Raw genomic sequence first — 12753 nt, 5'->3', positions numbered from 1 at the left:
AAGTGGGTGTGCCAGAAGCGGAACCCCGGGTCCGGAAGGAACTAAAGGCAACAAGGACTCAAGCTACACCCGGACGGACGGCCTTTCCGGACGGCCCCACCTCGGAAGCGGACCGGAAAACCCCGACAGGCTGCTAGTTCCTCACGGAGGCTTACTGTAGACTGGTGGTTCACGAGGGAACCGGGCGGCCTCGCGACTCCTCTCTGGGCAGCCAGGCCGCCTTCTCGCAGTTGAGGAGAGCTGTGGCGTTCCCCGCGCCCGCCGCGCAGAGTCCAGTGCGCAGGCGTGTGGGCGGGGCGGGCCCTTAAAGGGTCCGCGGTGCGGAGTCGGAGGAGCTGGGGTCGCCAAGCGCGAGGTTCTCGGGCGGGAATGGGTACTAGGTGCCCCGAGGACCAGGCCCCGTTGGCACTGAGTTTGGATCTACTCTGCGGACGTGCCCAAGAGGAGCCGCAGGTTAAACGCGTCTCTTCCGGTCTCTAGCCCGCTTTGCTATGGCTCACGTTGGCTCTCGCAAGCGCTCGAGGAGTCGCAGTCGGTCGCGGGGTCGACGGGGGTCAGAAAAGCGAAGCAAGAAGAGTAGTAAGGACGCCTCGAGGAACTGCTCAGCCTCCAAATCCCAGGGTCACAAGGCCAGCAGCACGTCTGAGGGTGAGGACCGTAGGGACAGGGAAAGGGGTGTGCGGCTCTGCGCTGCGGGAGGCTTGCATCTGTCGGGCCCGCCCCCAGGGAGCAAGGGATTCGGTGTAGAACCCAGATTGAGTCCCTCGGATAGGGAGGAGGCTCGGTGGAGGGGAGGGTGTGCCTTATTCATGCTTTAATGTGCTGGGCCTTTGAGGTCGGGCCTGGCCATCCTGCCAGGCACACAGTGACTTCCAGGATCCCAAAGAAGGTTCCGAAGATGCTCGTGGGGAGCCGGTCGGGAGGGTCCTACCGAGTAGAGGCTGCCCCAGAGCAGAGCAGGGTACAGAGGCCTTATCTTCTCCCTGCATCACAGAGAGAAGCAAGCACAAGGTCCGGAGGACAGCGAGGTCCAGCTCTTCCTCCTCCTCTTCCAGTTCTTCCAGCTCTGCATCGTCTTCATCTTCCAGCGATGGCCGGAAGAAGCACGGGAAACACAAGGATAAGAAGAGGAAAAAGAAGAAGAAACGGAAGAAGAAGCTAAAGAGGAAAGCCAAGGAGAAGGCAGTGGTGGTGCACCCGGTTGAGGCTCTGCCCGGCCCCTCATTGGATCAGTGGCACAGATCAGCTGGGGAGGACAACGATGGCCCAGGTACCATGTGGGCCACCATGTGGTGGGGAGAGGGTGCCCTCCCCGGGTCTGACACCCCTTCCGTATTCTGTTTCAGTCCTGACTGATGAGCAGAAGTCTCGTATCCAGGCTATGAAGCCCATGACAAAGGAGGAGTGGGATGCTCGACAGAGTGTCATTCGCAAGGTGGTGGACCCAGAGACGGGACGTACAAGGTGTGGAGCAGCAGACACAGCTGCTAGTCCTGCCCTCAGTACAGGCGGGAGGATGTGCTCTTGGGGGTGGGATATGGGGAAAATGGTCATTTGTAGTGTGATATCCCAGCTGTTATTCCCTGTGCCCCTTGAGTAGTATCAGGACTGGAAGTGCCTTGTCGTTTTTCAGATGCTTGCTGCGACAAAAGAGAGCCTACCTGAACTGTCTCCATTCTGTCCTGAGTAGTGGTTGGGATGAGTGGCCAGGCTCCCCCTGCTCGAGATGGTCGGGCTTGCCCTGGGGTTCCTTGGCTTGGGTGGTTTTGGTTCTTTTACTATGACATGAGAGTCCCAGACTCTTACTTGGTGAGCTGATCCCCTTTGACCCCCACCCCCACCCCAGGCTCATCAAGGGAGATGGTGAGGTTTTAGAGGAAATCGTAACCAAAGAACGGCACAGAGAGATCAACAAGGTTGGTGTCACCACTCTGCCCATGCTGTGCCCTCACGGTGTCTACACTCAGTATCTCATGCTTCTATCCTGTTTGCTTTCTCAGCAAGCCACCCGAGGGGACGGTCTGGCCTTCCAGATGCGAGCGGGCCTGCTCCCCTGAGGGCCCTGGTACCCCAGTCTGTGAACTACTGTTGATGGCTTGGAGACAGATGGATCCAATTGCCTTTGTTCCTGTGGGTGCCCCTAAGCACCAGACTGGGAGAGTGTAGTGTCAATATTAAATGATCTTGGTCACCGAGTTCCTGTCTTGTTGCTTTCTATACTGAGGGGCGGAACTATGCCATTTGACTTCTAAAGAGATGTGCTTATTATCTTTGGAAAGCTGGCATGTTCTCTGGTGGTGAGCAAAAACTACTAGCCACCCTGCTCCTCCTCAGTTGACTCAACCAGGACCAAACCTGACCCTACCCTGGCTGAGTGAAACTCAGCTTTGGTCCTTAGATTGAACTTATCAGGCCATTGCCTGTGTCCTGTTCCACTGGAGCCAGGCTGTGTCCCCTGGGGAGCAGAGGCTAGCAAACGTACCTTACCGGGTCTGTGCGTGAGGTGTGCGCTGATGCCATAGTGGTTAGTTAGCATGTGTCATTGCAGTGGATGTCCCCACACACAATCCAGGAGACCCACGGTGCCGCCACAGTAATGAGACCAGAAGGAAGCCTCCTGCTTCTTTAATTGGTGTAACAGACTGTGACACAGTATACAGAGAGCACACTCAGGCCAGACGATGCAAGGACAGCAGGGATGGGGTCAGGACAGGTTCACACATCGTCCAGAGAAACAGATGACAAGGACACATGGGAGGGGCTGAGATGTGACGATGTCACAGGGCAGGGTGGTGGGCAGCTCACACAGAACCAGGAAGGGGTGGGGGAGGGTTCTTTGCTGAATCCTTCTTTAGAAATCAAAGAGAAGGCAGGTGGTTGGTGCTGGGTGGCATTGAGGCTCAGTCCTGGGGACTGCGGGTGGGGAGGGAGTGACTAAGGCTTCTATTCTAACAGGCCTGGGGTGGGTGGCAGTCAGCAAGGTCTGCCTCACCCTTTGGTTACGAATGGCCAGGCCTGAGCCCTGCAGCTCAGCACCTGACACTGTAAACATTTTTGGTATTTTTAAGGGACTTTGACCTTCCTCTCTTAGTTTCTGTAAAAGTGTGGCTTCTTCAAGAGAATGAGCCAAAGGAAATTGTAAGGGAGCAGAAAGCAGACTTGAGTGAAGTTTGGGGGAAGGCTGCCGTCTCACCATCTATGGCTAAGGGCCCAGGGAGAGCCCTAGGGGACTATTGCTGTTGTCCTTGGCATGGCTGGCGGCTGGGCAGGCAGGGACATTCGGAGCCACGAGGGGGCTGCCCAGGGGGAGAAACCAAGCCCGCTGATCCCAGGGCTTCCCTGGCCTTTATTGCAGGTGGCCTGAGGCTTCCAGGTGCTTCTCCCAATGGCTAGTCACCTAGGCTGAGGCAAGAAGGGGTGGGACTGTGGGAGGGGGCACTGGCCACTGGAACCCCTAGTGGGGCAGTGATTGTCGGGCCAGCAGCCTCCTTCAGGGGTGGGGAGTGGTGGGGCAGATATTGCACTTTCATTGTGACGGTTCCTTGGAATCTTGGTCCATAAAATCACTGCTTTATACAGAACGCTGGAAACAGCAAAGCTACATCTTAAGGGGGAAGACCATGAAGGTCTCGCCTCTCCAGACAGTTTTTTTTTCTCTGCACAAAATAAATAGCTTTCTTTCTGTCTAGGCCCACCATGGCAGGACATCTCACGCCCCTGAGATGCACATATCTCTACAGCAAAGTCAGCGGCTCCTGTACGCCTACCTACTCAGCCTAGCCGTGAGGCCCTGAGTCTCAGTCCAGCGTGGCAGCTCCTCAGGTAGAGCCCCCGTAACTGGACAGCTGGCCTGAGCTTGGTGGGCTCAGTCAGCACAGGGAAGGTGCAAGAGAATTGTGCTCAGTGCTGCGGGGAAGGCAGGGCTCAGACCCAGAATGTGGGACACCCGTCCTTGTTTAAGGAGAAATAAAATGGCTGTCTGCCCTTAAGCTGACGAAGCAAGCTGTGGCTTCTTGGAGTAGACATTAAACAGAATGGCATTAAGAAAACCTAAGAGCTCCACCTGCTCCAGAGTAGGAAGTCGGTGGAATTGTGGGTCTGGTGAGGCGAGAAGCCCACAGCTTGCCGAGTGGACCAGGTGCAGGGCCCACAGGCCAGACTGAGTGGGACCCTGTCACAGTGCTGGGTGTTCCTAATGTAGCAGGCTGCACTGATGCTGAGCTAAGAAAAGGAAGCAGCCGCTGGCTGCCTGTTAAAAAACCTTATAGAAACCAGATGGAGAAGTAGAAAGGTGTAGAAACGCGGCGGACAGCGGCCATGGCATGGTGCTCCAGCCCATGGCAGGCGAGGAGGTGGAGGTGGAGGCCAGGCTTCACAGGCCCAGCTGCCCAAGGTGGGTTCCCAGGAAGGAACTGGCTAAGCACTGTGCTGGCCTTGCGCCTGTGCTGTGCTCAGGACCCGGAACGACAGCAGTCCTGGGACTGCACTGAGCTCTGGGTGGGCAGGTGGGTGGGTGGGCAGCAGTCTTGAGACTGCCACTGGGCTGCCACAGTGCTGGCAGGCCAGGCAGTGGCAGAAATTAAGATTTAGCCTTTCTCTCCTTCTTGTGTGAAGATTTGCCACACTGGACTATTCTGTGTGGTGACAGGCCCTGGATCAGCAGATACTGGGTTTCATGCATGTCAACATGTCTGGAGCCAGAAGAGAGATGGTTAACAGGTCTCCACTCTCAAAAACCAGTGCAAAACCAGTGAGGTTGGACAGTTGAGAACCGGAGTCAACAAGAAGCAGGCTGGACCCCCGCTGGAACTGCTACCAAATGGGAAGGGGCGCCAGTGGACACAGAGGTGGTAGGCTGGGCTTTATGCCCATGCTTGGCACCAGGAGGCTGAGAGATCAACACAGGGCAAGATGTCCAGGAATGCCTCCCTGGCTGGGCTAGGTGGCCCATCTTGGTTCCTCTTCCATCATGGGCTGGACATCCTGCCAGTTTCCATGACAGGCTGGGCTCCTCAGAGCCTAGGGCATGAGGCAAGGCCGGGAGGACTGTGTTGTCATGGCCATGTCTTCCATGGGGCCCTGGGACAAGCTCTCAGGCCACATCTGTGCTTGTCCCCAGCTACCTATGTGTGCACAGGTCAGGCCTCCCAGTGGGGCTGGTGCCCTGGCCTAGCACCATGGAGACCACAGCGCCTCCTAATGGTGTCCTACTTGGGTCCTGTGGCTGCCCCGGGTTCGAGGCGGCCTGTTATGGCACGGCCCCAGCAGCTGGCCGCCACACTCATGCTGCGCTGGCCCCGCTGCTCACTGTCCATCTGGCTCTGTGTCCGATCGTGCCGATGGCTGGGCCCACTGGGCTGGGCTGAGATGGTGCGGAGCAGGTGGTTCCGGGAGCGCAGGAAGTCACCCTGGCCAGGTAGGCCAAAGCTGCCCTTGCGCAAGGCCATACGTGTGGCCGTGTTTCGGGCTGGACGTGCCCGATGATTGTACTTGAGCTGGGCCAGGTGTGCCGCATAGCCGTCCGTGATGAACTGTAGAGGAGCAATGGGGTAGGTTGTTAAGCAGCCTGGTACTCCCCAAGCTCCCCACGTCCCTTCAGTGTGCCCGACTCACCTGGCACTGTTGCTGTAGCTTCTTGGTGGGCCGGCCCACAATGTAGATATGCATGGGAGACAGGCTGATGGAGTTATAGACTGCCACATCCTTTGTGGAACCGTAGGCCGCATGCGCACGCAGGTGCAACTGTGGATAAGGCAACCATGGGCACAGGCTGGGTCTTCTAGCCCTCCCCTCCTTAACCCAATGCTCCCAGGCCCCACCTCAGAGATGAGCAGCTTCAGGAAGTTAGCCTTGTGCCGCAGTGGGTCATGCACCAGGCCGTCACAGAAGGACACCACGCCGTGAGGGAAGTTGTGCTGAGCCAGCCATGCCACTACCCGCTGCTTCTGCATGTCCGGTCGGCCAGTTACATAGATGATGAGGTAGCCCAGGTCCTGCCAGTGTCTGCAGAGGCAAGGGGCAGGTGTGTCCCATGGCTGCTCTCCTCCTTGAGCAGCCTCCCTCTCTCCTGCCCAGCTAGAGCTCCTTTGGGCCATTGAAAAGTACTTCTTAAATGAAAATAGATCCATATCTATCACCATGCACAAAACTCCAGTCCAAATGGATCAAATACCTCAACGTAAAGCCAGCCACACTGAACCTTATAGAAGTGGGAAGTACACTTGAACACATTGGCACAGAGAACCACTTCCTAAACATAACCCCAGCAGCACAGACACTGAGAGAAACAATAAATGGGACCTCCTGAAACTGAGAAGCTTCTGTAAAGCAAAGGACACGGTCAACAAGACAAAGCAACAGCCTACAGAATGGGAAAAGATCTTCACTAACCCCACATCAGACAGAGGTCTGATCTCCAAAATATACAAAGAACTCAAGAAATTGGACACCAAAAGGTCACATAATTCAATTAAAAAAAAAATGGAGTAGAGACCTAAACAGAGAACTCTCAACAGAGGAATCAAAAATGGCTGAAAGACACTTAAGGAAATACTCAACATCCTTAGTCATTAGAGAAATGCAAACCAAAACAACTCTGAGATTCCATCTTACACCTGTAAGAATGGCCAAGATCAAAACCACTGATGACAACTTATGCTGGAGAGGTTGTGGGGGAAAGGGAACACTTCTGCATTGCTGGTGGGAATGCAAGATGGTACAACCTCTTTGGATATCAGTGTGGCAATTTCTCAGAAAATTAGGAAATAACCTTCCTCAAGACCCAGCAATACCACTTTGGGGTATATATCCAAAGGATGCTCAATCGTGCCACAAGGACATGTGCTCAACCATGTTCACAGCAGCTTTGTCTATCATAGCCAGAACCTGGAAACAACCTAAATGCCCCTCGATCGAAGAGTGGATAAGGAAAGTGTGGTACATTTACACAATGGAGTACTACACAGCAGAAAAAATTATCATCATGAAATTTGCAGGCAAATGGATGGAGCTAGAAAACATCATATTGAGGTAACACAGACACAGAAAGACAAATATCACATGTACTCACTCATAAGTGGCTTTTAAACATAAAGCAAAGAAAACCAGCCTACAAACCACAATCCCAGAGAATTTAGACAACAATGAAGACCCTAAGAGAGACTACCTGGATCTAATCTACATGGGAAATAGAAAAAGATAAGATCTCTTGAGTAAATTGGGAGCATGGGGACCTTGGGAGAGGATTGAAGGGGAGGGAAGAGACAGGGAGGGGAGCAGAGAAAAATGTAGAGCTCAATAAAAATCAATTAAAAAAAAAGTACTTCTTTAGTTAGTCCTTGTGGTGCCCACCTGCCCTGATGGTAATCCCAGATACTCAGAAGGCTGAGGAAGGGGGGTGGCAAATTCAAGGCAGCCTAGGCAATTATTTAGTGAGTGAGACCCTGTCTCAAAAAGTGCAAGGAGGTCGAGGGCTGTGCATGGGAGAGTGCCTACACTTGCCTTGTATAAGCAAGGCCCAGGTCCAGTGTCCAGCACCACCCAGAAAAGAAGAAATGCATCTTGGCCAGGTTGAACAGTGGTGTGAGGGTGAACAGCAGTGTCAAAGCTCTCTGGACTGAGCTTGGGAGGCAGGTACTCTAGGTACCCTCAAAGGAGGCATCCTTGGAACTGGATTGGCATTAAGTGTGCCGACAGCTTGTTTGACGGTACACCAGTCAGTGGCGGCACCGGCTCAGGTCCTCAAGTCTGTGCTGTGTGCCGTATCCTTCACTTGGCTTGCAGCCCACCCACCTTCTAACAGCCATACCAGGCCCCTAAAGGCCACTCACCGCACCACGTCCACAGCTCCCGCGCGCACCTTGGGGTCACTGCCCATGATGGACACACTGGCAGCAAAGGAGCCATCGATACTGAAGACAACAAACTCTGTGCCCTTGGGGAGCACGGTGATGTAGCTATCGGCAAAGGTGTGGTCTCCCCTGGTGGTCAGGGATAGCTCATCAGAACTAGCCAGGGCCTACTCCCAGCCCTACCCTCCCACATTCGAGGCTGGCCTTGTTCTGCCTGCCACACCAGAGGCACATACCTGACCACCATCTTGATGGGATAGACGCCCACCCCCAGGCGGTGTGTTTCTGGAATGGTGTAGGAGACACGCCCACTGTTGTTGGTCACCAGAGTGTCCAGGTATAGCCACTCACCTGAGGGTGGCTGCATCATGATGTGCACATCCACCTGAAACCACCAGGAACGCTGCTTACAAACCGGCCATGGCCGGGCCTCAGTCCCTGGACCCTGCCAGGAGAATGGAAGGACTACCCCAGGCACCAGGTCCTCACCTTCTCCCCAGTCAGGGTGACCATGTCCAAGGGCCCATACATGAACCGGCCTGTCACAATCTGTGGGCCATCCTCATTGGCAACTGCATCATTGATCCGGTGGTTGGCTGTTACATTCTGGGGAGGGAATGCAAGGTGAAGTGAGGAGGGGGGATGGAGCTGGGGTCTTCTAGGCTCAGTTAATACCTCTGTGAGTGGGTCTGAGGGCTGAGCTTGGGTTCTGAGCTAGGTAGCCCATGCTGGGTCCAGCCAATAACCAGCCAGAGAGGGAGACAATCTTGCTGTGCTTTCTTCCCTCCCAGCTCCTACCTCACTCCTCATTGGTCAGATGAGATGGCTCACAGCAGTGTGATGTAGCTTCTTATTTCATGGGAATAAATAGGATGACGTCTGGGGCCTAGACACCCGGAAGACTCTCACCCGCAGCTTCACATGGGTCCTCTTGCGCTGCCACTTCTCTCTGGGTTGTGAAGGTGTGAATACTGATACCTCCTTGCCGTCCAGCTCCAGGATGCTGGAGCTGTCATGCCGCATGACCTGGGGAACAGAGTCAGGCTGGGGGGCAGGCTCAAGCTTAGATGGCTGCTCTGGAAAAGGCCCAGCATCTCCAGGAGCTGGCAATGGACATCTGGCAGGGTCTATCAAAGCCCTAACTCCAACCAGCTCCCATCTCTGCTGTGAGTGTGCACGCTGCCCCACCCCAGCACTCTGTAGACTCCAGGCACCCAGTGTAAGGCCCAGTTGTGCCTGGGTAGTAGGTACCTGTCTCAGCAGAAAGGAGACTACATCGGTGGACTCCCAGTAGCTGGCGTGGAAGAGGTGGGGCAGGGCCACTGTGGGGAAGGCTGTGAGGGCGTCGGGGCAGTACAGGGCATAGTCAATTCGCTTCTGGCCCCACCACTTGGCAGCAACTGCCGGGAAAAAGCCAGGAGGAAGGGTTGTGATTGCACTCTTGGAGTCCAGGATGGAGGCCTGAGTGAGTCACCTGGCATTCAGGCCTGTTCACCTCAGACTAGCCCTCCCTCCAGGTGCAGTCAAAGCAGGTTTTCTCCCAGGCTGGTGGCAGGCAAGCAAGAATGTGTACAAAGTGCCCTCAGGTAGCCTTGCCACCTGGAGTAAAAAACCACGTGGCAATGCCAAGGGGCATGAGGATTTCTGGAGGAGGATACGCGGTCCCAGTGCTGTTGATGGCAGAGAAGTGGCCCTTCCCTAGACCCTGCCCAGGCTCTCTCTGTTTTCACTGCTTCAAGGCTTAGACAAGTGAAAGGAGGCACAGAGAGACCTTGGCTTGACAATTCTGCAAGCTCATTGTCTTTCCAGTGTCTTGCCTGCTGCAGAGGGGGAAGGGTGAGTGTGAGGTCCAGGGATCTCAGTGTCCTCCCTCAAAGGAGAAATAGCATGAGGAATGCCATGCCTGGTGACCGCACATAGATGCCCATATGCTGGTGCCTGTTTCATGAGGCCTAGCTCCCCTGAGTTCTCCCCATGGCCTGCAAGATAGGACTCCCAGGTAGCTCCAGCCCCGCCCTCTCCTCCCCACCCAGGCAGTGTGCCCTGTTAACCTCAGCAGGAGCCAGCAGACAGGGCCTAGCCGTGGGCTGCTAAGACATGCCTGGCAACAGTGAGTGATCTTGGGTTAGAGGGGAAAGTGCTGTGGCTGGGTTACCTTCTCCGATGTCCAAGTCAGGGAGGCAGGGGAACCTCTCCAGGTTGGGGCTCACCTGCCTTGCCCTGGCACGGGGACCCTGAGTGGTAGGGGATGGGGAGGGCAGGGCGAGCAAGGATAGGCGCCTGACACTGGGGGTGTGGCTGAGCGACGAGGGACCCTCTGAGGAGCAAGAACAGGGGAATGGTTGAGCCACACACACACATACACCAAGGTCCCCTACATTGGTAACAGAGCAGAGAGGATATGAGGAAAGAGCTAGGACCCAACCAAGGGAAGACCCTAAAGAAAGTTAAAACCTTAGAAACTCCTGCAGAGTTCCCAGTCTTGCCCAACTGCTCTGACCACACCCTCCTAGTGAGGTCACCGCAGGCTGGTACTACTGACCAGCCACTGTGTGGAAGTACCCTGGTCCTGCAGGGGTTTAGCACCCACTTCCTGCCAGCTAGACACTGCTATCACCCTGTCCTCAGGGACAGCACTCACTCTGGGCAATGCTGGATGCTGTGTAGTTCTCAGCCATGCCTGACACCTGACTGGCAATGCTGATCTCACTGGCTCTGCGGAAACCACGGCTGGTAGAGGCTGTGCCAGGTGATGAGGGGGCTGCATGCTCTTGGAAGACTGTGTTGTGAGTCTGGAGCGCATCCGCTGTGGAGGGACAGGGACAGAGATTCAGGTAAGAGAAGTTCTGCCTGACCCTAGGTCTCCCAGCAATGGGAGAGGCCAGCTTGCCGGGTCCGATGTGACCAGGGTGCAGCTGGTTTAGGGCCTTGAGAGCCAAGGGCCTGAGCTGAGGCAGGGAGGGGGAGGGCTGGGCAAAGAAGGGTGGACAGATGGACACAGACATGGGGCAGGGAGGCAAGGCATGGGTTCCTGCCCTCCTTGGCCACTTCTTCCTATATTTGGTTCCACAGTTGCTCTCTTGGACCAGCATGGACCAGCCCACAGGTTATTAGCATGGCCTTGGCAGGGGCCTTGGGCAGTTTCCTAAGATGCTGTGTGTAGGCTGAGGACCGAGAAGGAGGGGGACTCCAGAGTGGCCCTCACACATAGGCTAGGACCCAGGCTTCAGGCAGAACAGAACAGGGCTCAGCTGGAGTAACCAGTCTGGATAATGTATCAAAGGGCCTGCACACTCTCAGGAAGGGAAGGGTGGAGACCCAGAGGCCCAACTCCTTGACAGCACCAAGGTTTTCTAGCTGAGGGGTGAGGAGTGGCTGCTTGAGGCCGCGCCCTATGTCGTGTCTGCTTCCTGCAGCCTCGGGAAGGTGAAACAGCACCCTTGGGAAGGCACATGCCATCTGACACTGGGACAGCCTCTGTCTGTCTCTGGAAAACTGTGACCACTTTGCGCTGGGGTAGCATCAGCTTTAGATCATCATGTATAGAAAGGACTAACTTCCCGTGGCCATGTCCTTGCTATGAAGGTCCCACTGACTCTGGAGTGGCCAGAGAGGGCATGAGGGGGTAGAGGACCAAGGGACAGCAGCCAAGCAGACATCAGTCACTAGGAGTGGGGGTACACACACTCAGCACAGCCCGGGCTCTGGCGGGGCCCATCCTGCCAGGTGAGCGCGGGAACAGGGACACTGGTCTCCAGGAAGCTGTCCCCGTGGGGGAGAGGGGCCAGGGAGCCGCCCTCCAAGACCAGCTCTGGGTTTCTCTGCACGGTCTCTACTGGAGGCAGACGGGAAGAGAGCAGAGAGGACAAGAACAGACACTCAAGTGGGCCATCTGCACACGTGCTGGCACAAACAAGGCTCCTCGAGGACCAGGACATGACAACATGATGCCAGGATACACGCTGGAGCAAGAGGATGGGCCAGTCCCTCCCATACTCCCGGCCATCTCTGGGCCAGCTGCCTATCACAATGGGCCCGGCCTACACCTCAATTTGCAGAAGGCCTGTAACTCCTTCCCCATTAGGTTGGAAGCCCTAGGCAGTAGGGAAGGGACTATGGCCTTGGCTGTTGCTGGGACCCCTCAGCCGGCTTTGATAGGCAGAAGTCTCTCTTGCCCCACAGGGGTCAGGGAGGAAAACTACATGTGCACCTCAGCAAGTGTTTAGATGGAACAGATGCCCAGTGGGGACGGGGGTCTGATGCTGCTTCCCTTTGGGAATACCCAGTGTGTCGGGGGCTATACCATAGCAGTTACAGCTATCCCCAACTTGAAAACAATCCCCACCTTCCTGGGAAGCCTCACCCAGCAGTGTGGAGCAGCCATCCCCCAGCGGGTAGCGCTGGTATCGGGGGATGTTGAAGGGTGGCAGGGTGTGGAAGCGCCGCTCCAGCAGCGGTTCTAGGCGGGAGGCTGAAGGGTCCGCAGGGTGGAAGAGGTTGTACACTTGCTGACAAGCTGGTCGCAGCTGGAAAACTGGGAGTGGAGGGTGCAGAGAAAGGAGACTTTGGGTAGTAGGTGGGGGCCTGGGGCCCAGGCACCCTTTGCCATTTTTTAAAATCAATTTGGGATCTGTGTGGTTCATTGTCCATTTATTAATAAAGATAATTATTTTTTTGAGACAGGGTCTCACTATGTAGCCCCTGCTAATATTGAACTGGAACTCTCCTTGCCTCAGTCTCTCCAGGCTGCGACAAGATGTACCATCATGCCCAGCTCCAATTTATTTTTGAGTTGGAGAAATGATAGTAACTTTGGTAAGACAGTTTGAGGGAATGTGTTGAGCAGCAGAGCGGAGGGCTCCATGCACATTTTCAACTGGGTGTCATAGGAACGCAGGCTGAA

General features: G+C 55.4%; 2 protein-coding genes across 9 annotated transcripts in view; one reads left to right on the top strand and one right to left on the bottom strand.

The window, feature by feature from the left end:
- The first annotated feature begins 81 nt into the window (after window positions 1-81).
- Arl6ip4 (ADP ribosylation factor like GTPase 6 interacting protein 4) lies at window positions 82-2190 on the top strand. The gene is made up of 5 exons (XM_041648658.1): window positions 82-648; window positions 995-1270; window positions 1347-1464; window positions 1847-1916; window positions 2001-2190. Exons 1-5 carry the CDS (start codon window positions 492-494, stop codon window positions 2055-2057), a joined length of 678 nt encoding a protein of 225 aa, XP_041504592.1. The 5' UTR covers window positions 82-491; the 3' UTR covers window positions 2058-2190.
- Window positions 2191-2850: 660 nt separating this feature from the next.
- The window catches only part of Pitpnm2 (phosphatidylinositol transfer protein membrane associated 2), a 138482-nt gene continuing 128579 nt past the window's right edge, over window positions 2851-12753 (bottom strand). For 5 of the 8 annotated variants that reach the window (XM_041649143.1, XM_041649142.1, XM_041649149.1 and 2 more), the window contains 11 exons: window positions 12214-12384; window positions 11536-11685; window positions 10492-10656; window positions 9102-9250; window positions 8760-8876; window positions 8340-8456; window positions 8087-8235; window positions 7830-7979; window positions 5820-6003; window positions 5614-5742; window positions 2851-5531 (listed from right to left, as the gene is read on the bottom strand). In XM_041649143.1, the coding sequence (XP_041505077.1) occupies window positions 5208-5531; window positions 5614-5742; window positions 5820-6003; window positions 7830-7979; window positions 8087-8235; window positions 8340-8456; window positions 8760-8876; window positions 9102-9250; window positions 10492-10656; window positions 11536-11685; window positions 12214-12384 (1805 nt within the window). In that variant the 3' untranslated portion in view covers window positions 2851-5207. Of the gene's footprint in view, window positions 5532-5613; window positions 5743-5819; window positions 6004-7829; window positions 7980-8086; window positions 8236-8339; window positions 8457-8759; window positions 8877-9101; window positions 9251-10005; window positions 10168-10491; window positions 10657-11535; window positions 11686-12213; window positions 12385-12753 lie in introns of all 8 variants that reach the window. The other 3 variants (XM_041649151.1, XM_041649147.1, XM_041649148.1) reach the window with 3 other exon arrangements.

Source organism: Microtus oregoni, unplaced genomic scaffold (assembly GCF_018167655.1).
Source record: "Microtus oregoni isolate MIOR12 unplaced genomic scaffold, Mior012 000003F_ref0000135, whole genome shotgun sequence".
In the NCBI taxonomy this organism is placed as follows: Eukaryota; Metazoa; Chordata; class Mammalia; order Rodentia; family Cricetidae; genus Microtus; species Microtus oregoni.
The sequence above is the reverse complement of the archived record's forward strand: the minus strand, read 5'-3'. Positions and strand labels throughout refer to the sequence as shown.

What these genes read in the sequence shown, in the direction of transcription:
- Arl6ip4 (XM_041648658.1), top strand. Translation starts at nt 492, where the DNA reads ATGGCTCACGTTGGCTCTCGCAAGCGCTCGAGGAGTCGCAGTCGGTCG. An exon ending in GGAGGACAACGATGGCCCAG is followed by an intron (nt 1,271 to 1,346) that starts GTACCATGTGGG and finishes ATTCTGTTTCAG; the next exon opens with TCCTGACTGATGAGCAGAAG. An exon ending in CCAGAGACGGGACGTACAAG is followed by an intron (nt 1,465 to 1,846) that starts GTGTGGAGCAGC and finishes CCCCCACCCCAG; the next exon opens with GCTCATCAAGGGAGATGGTG.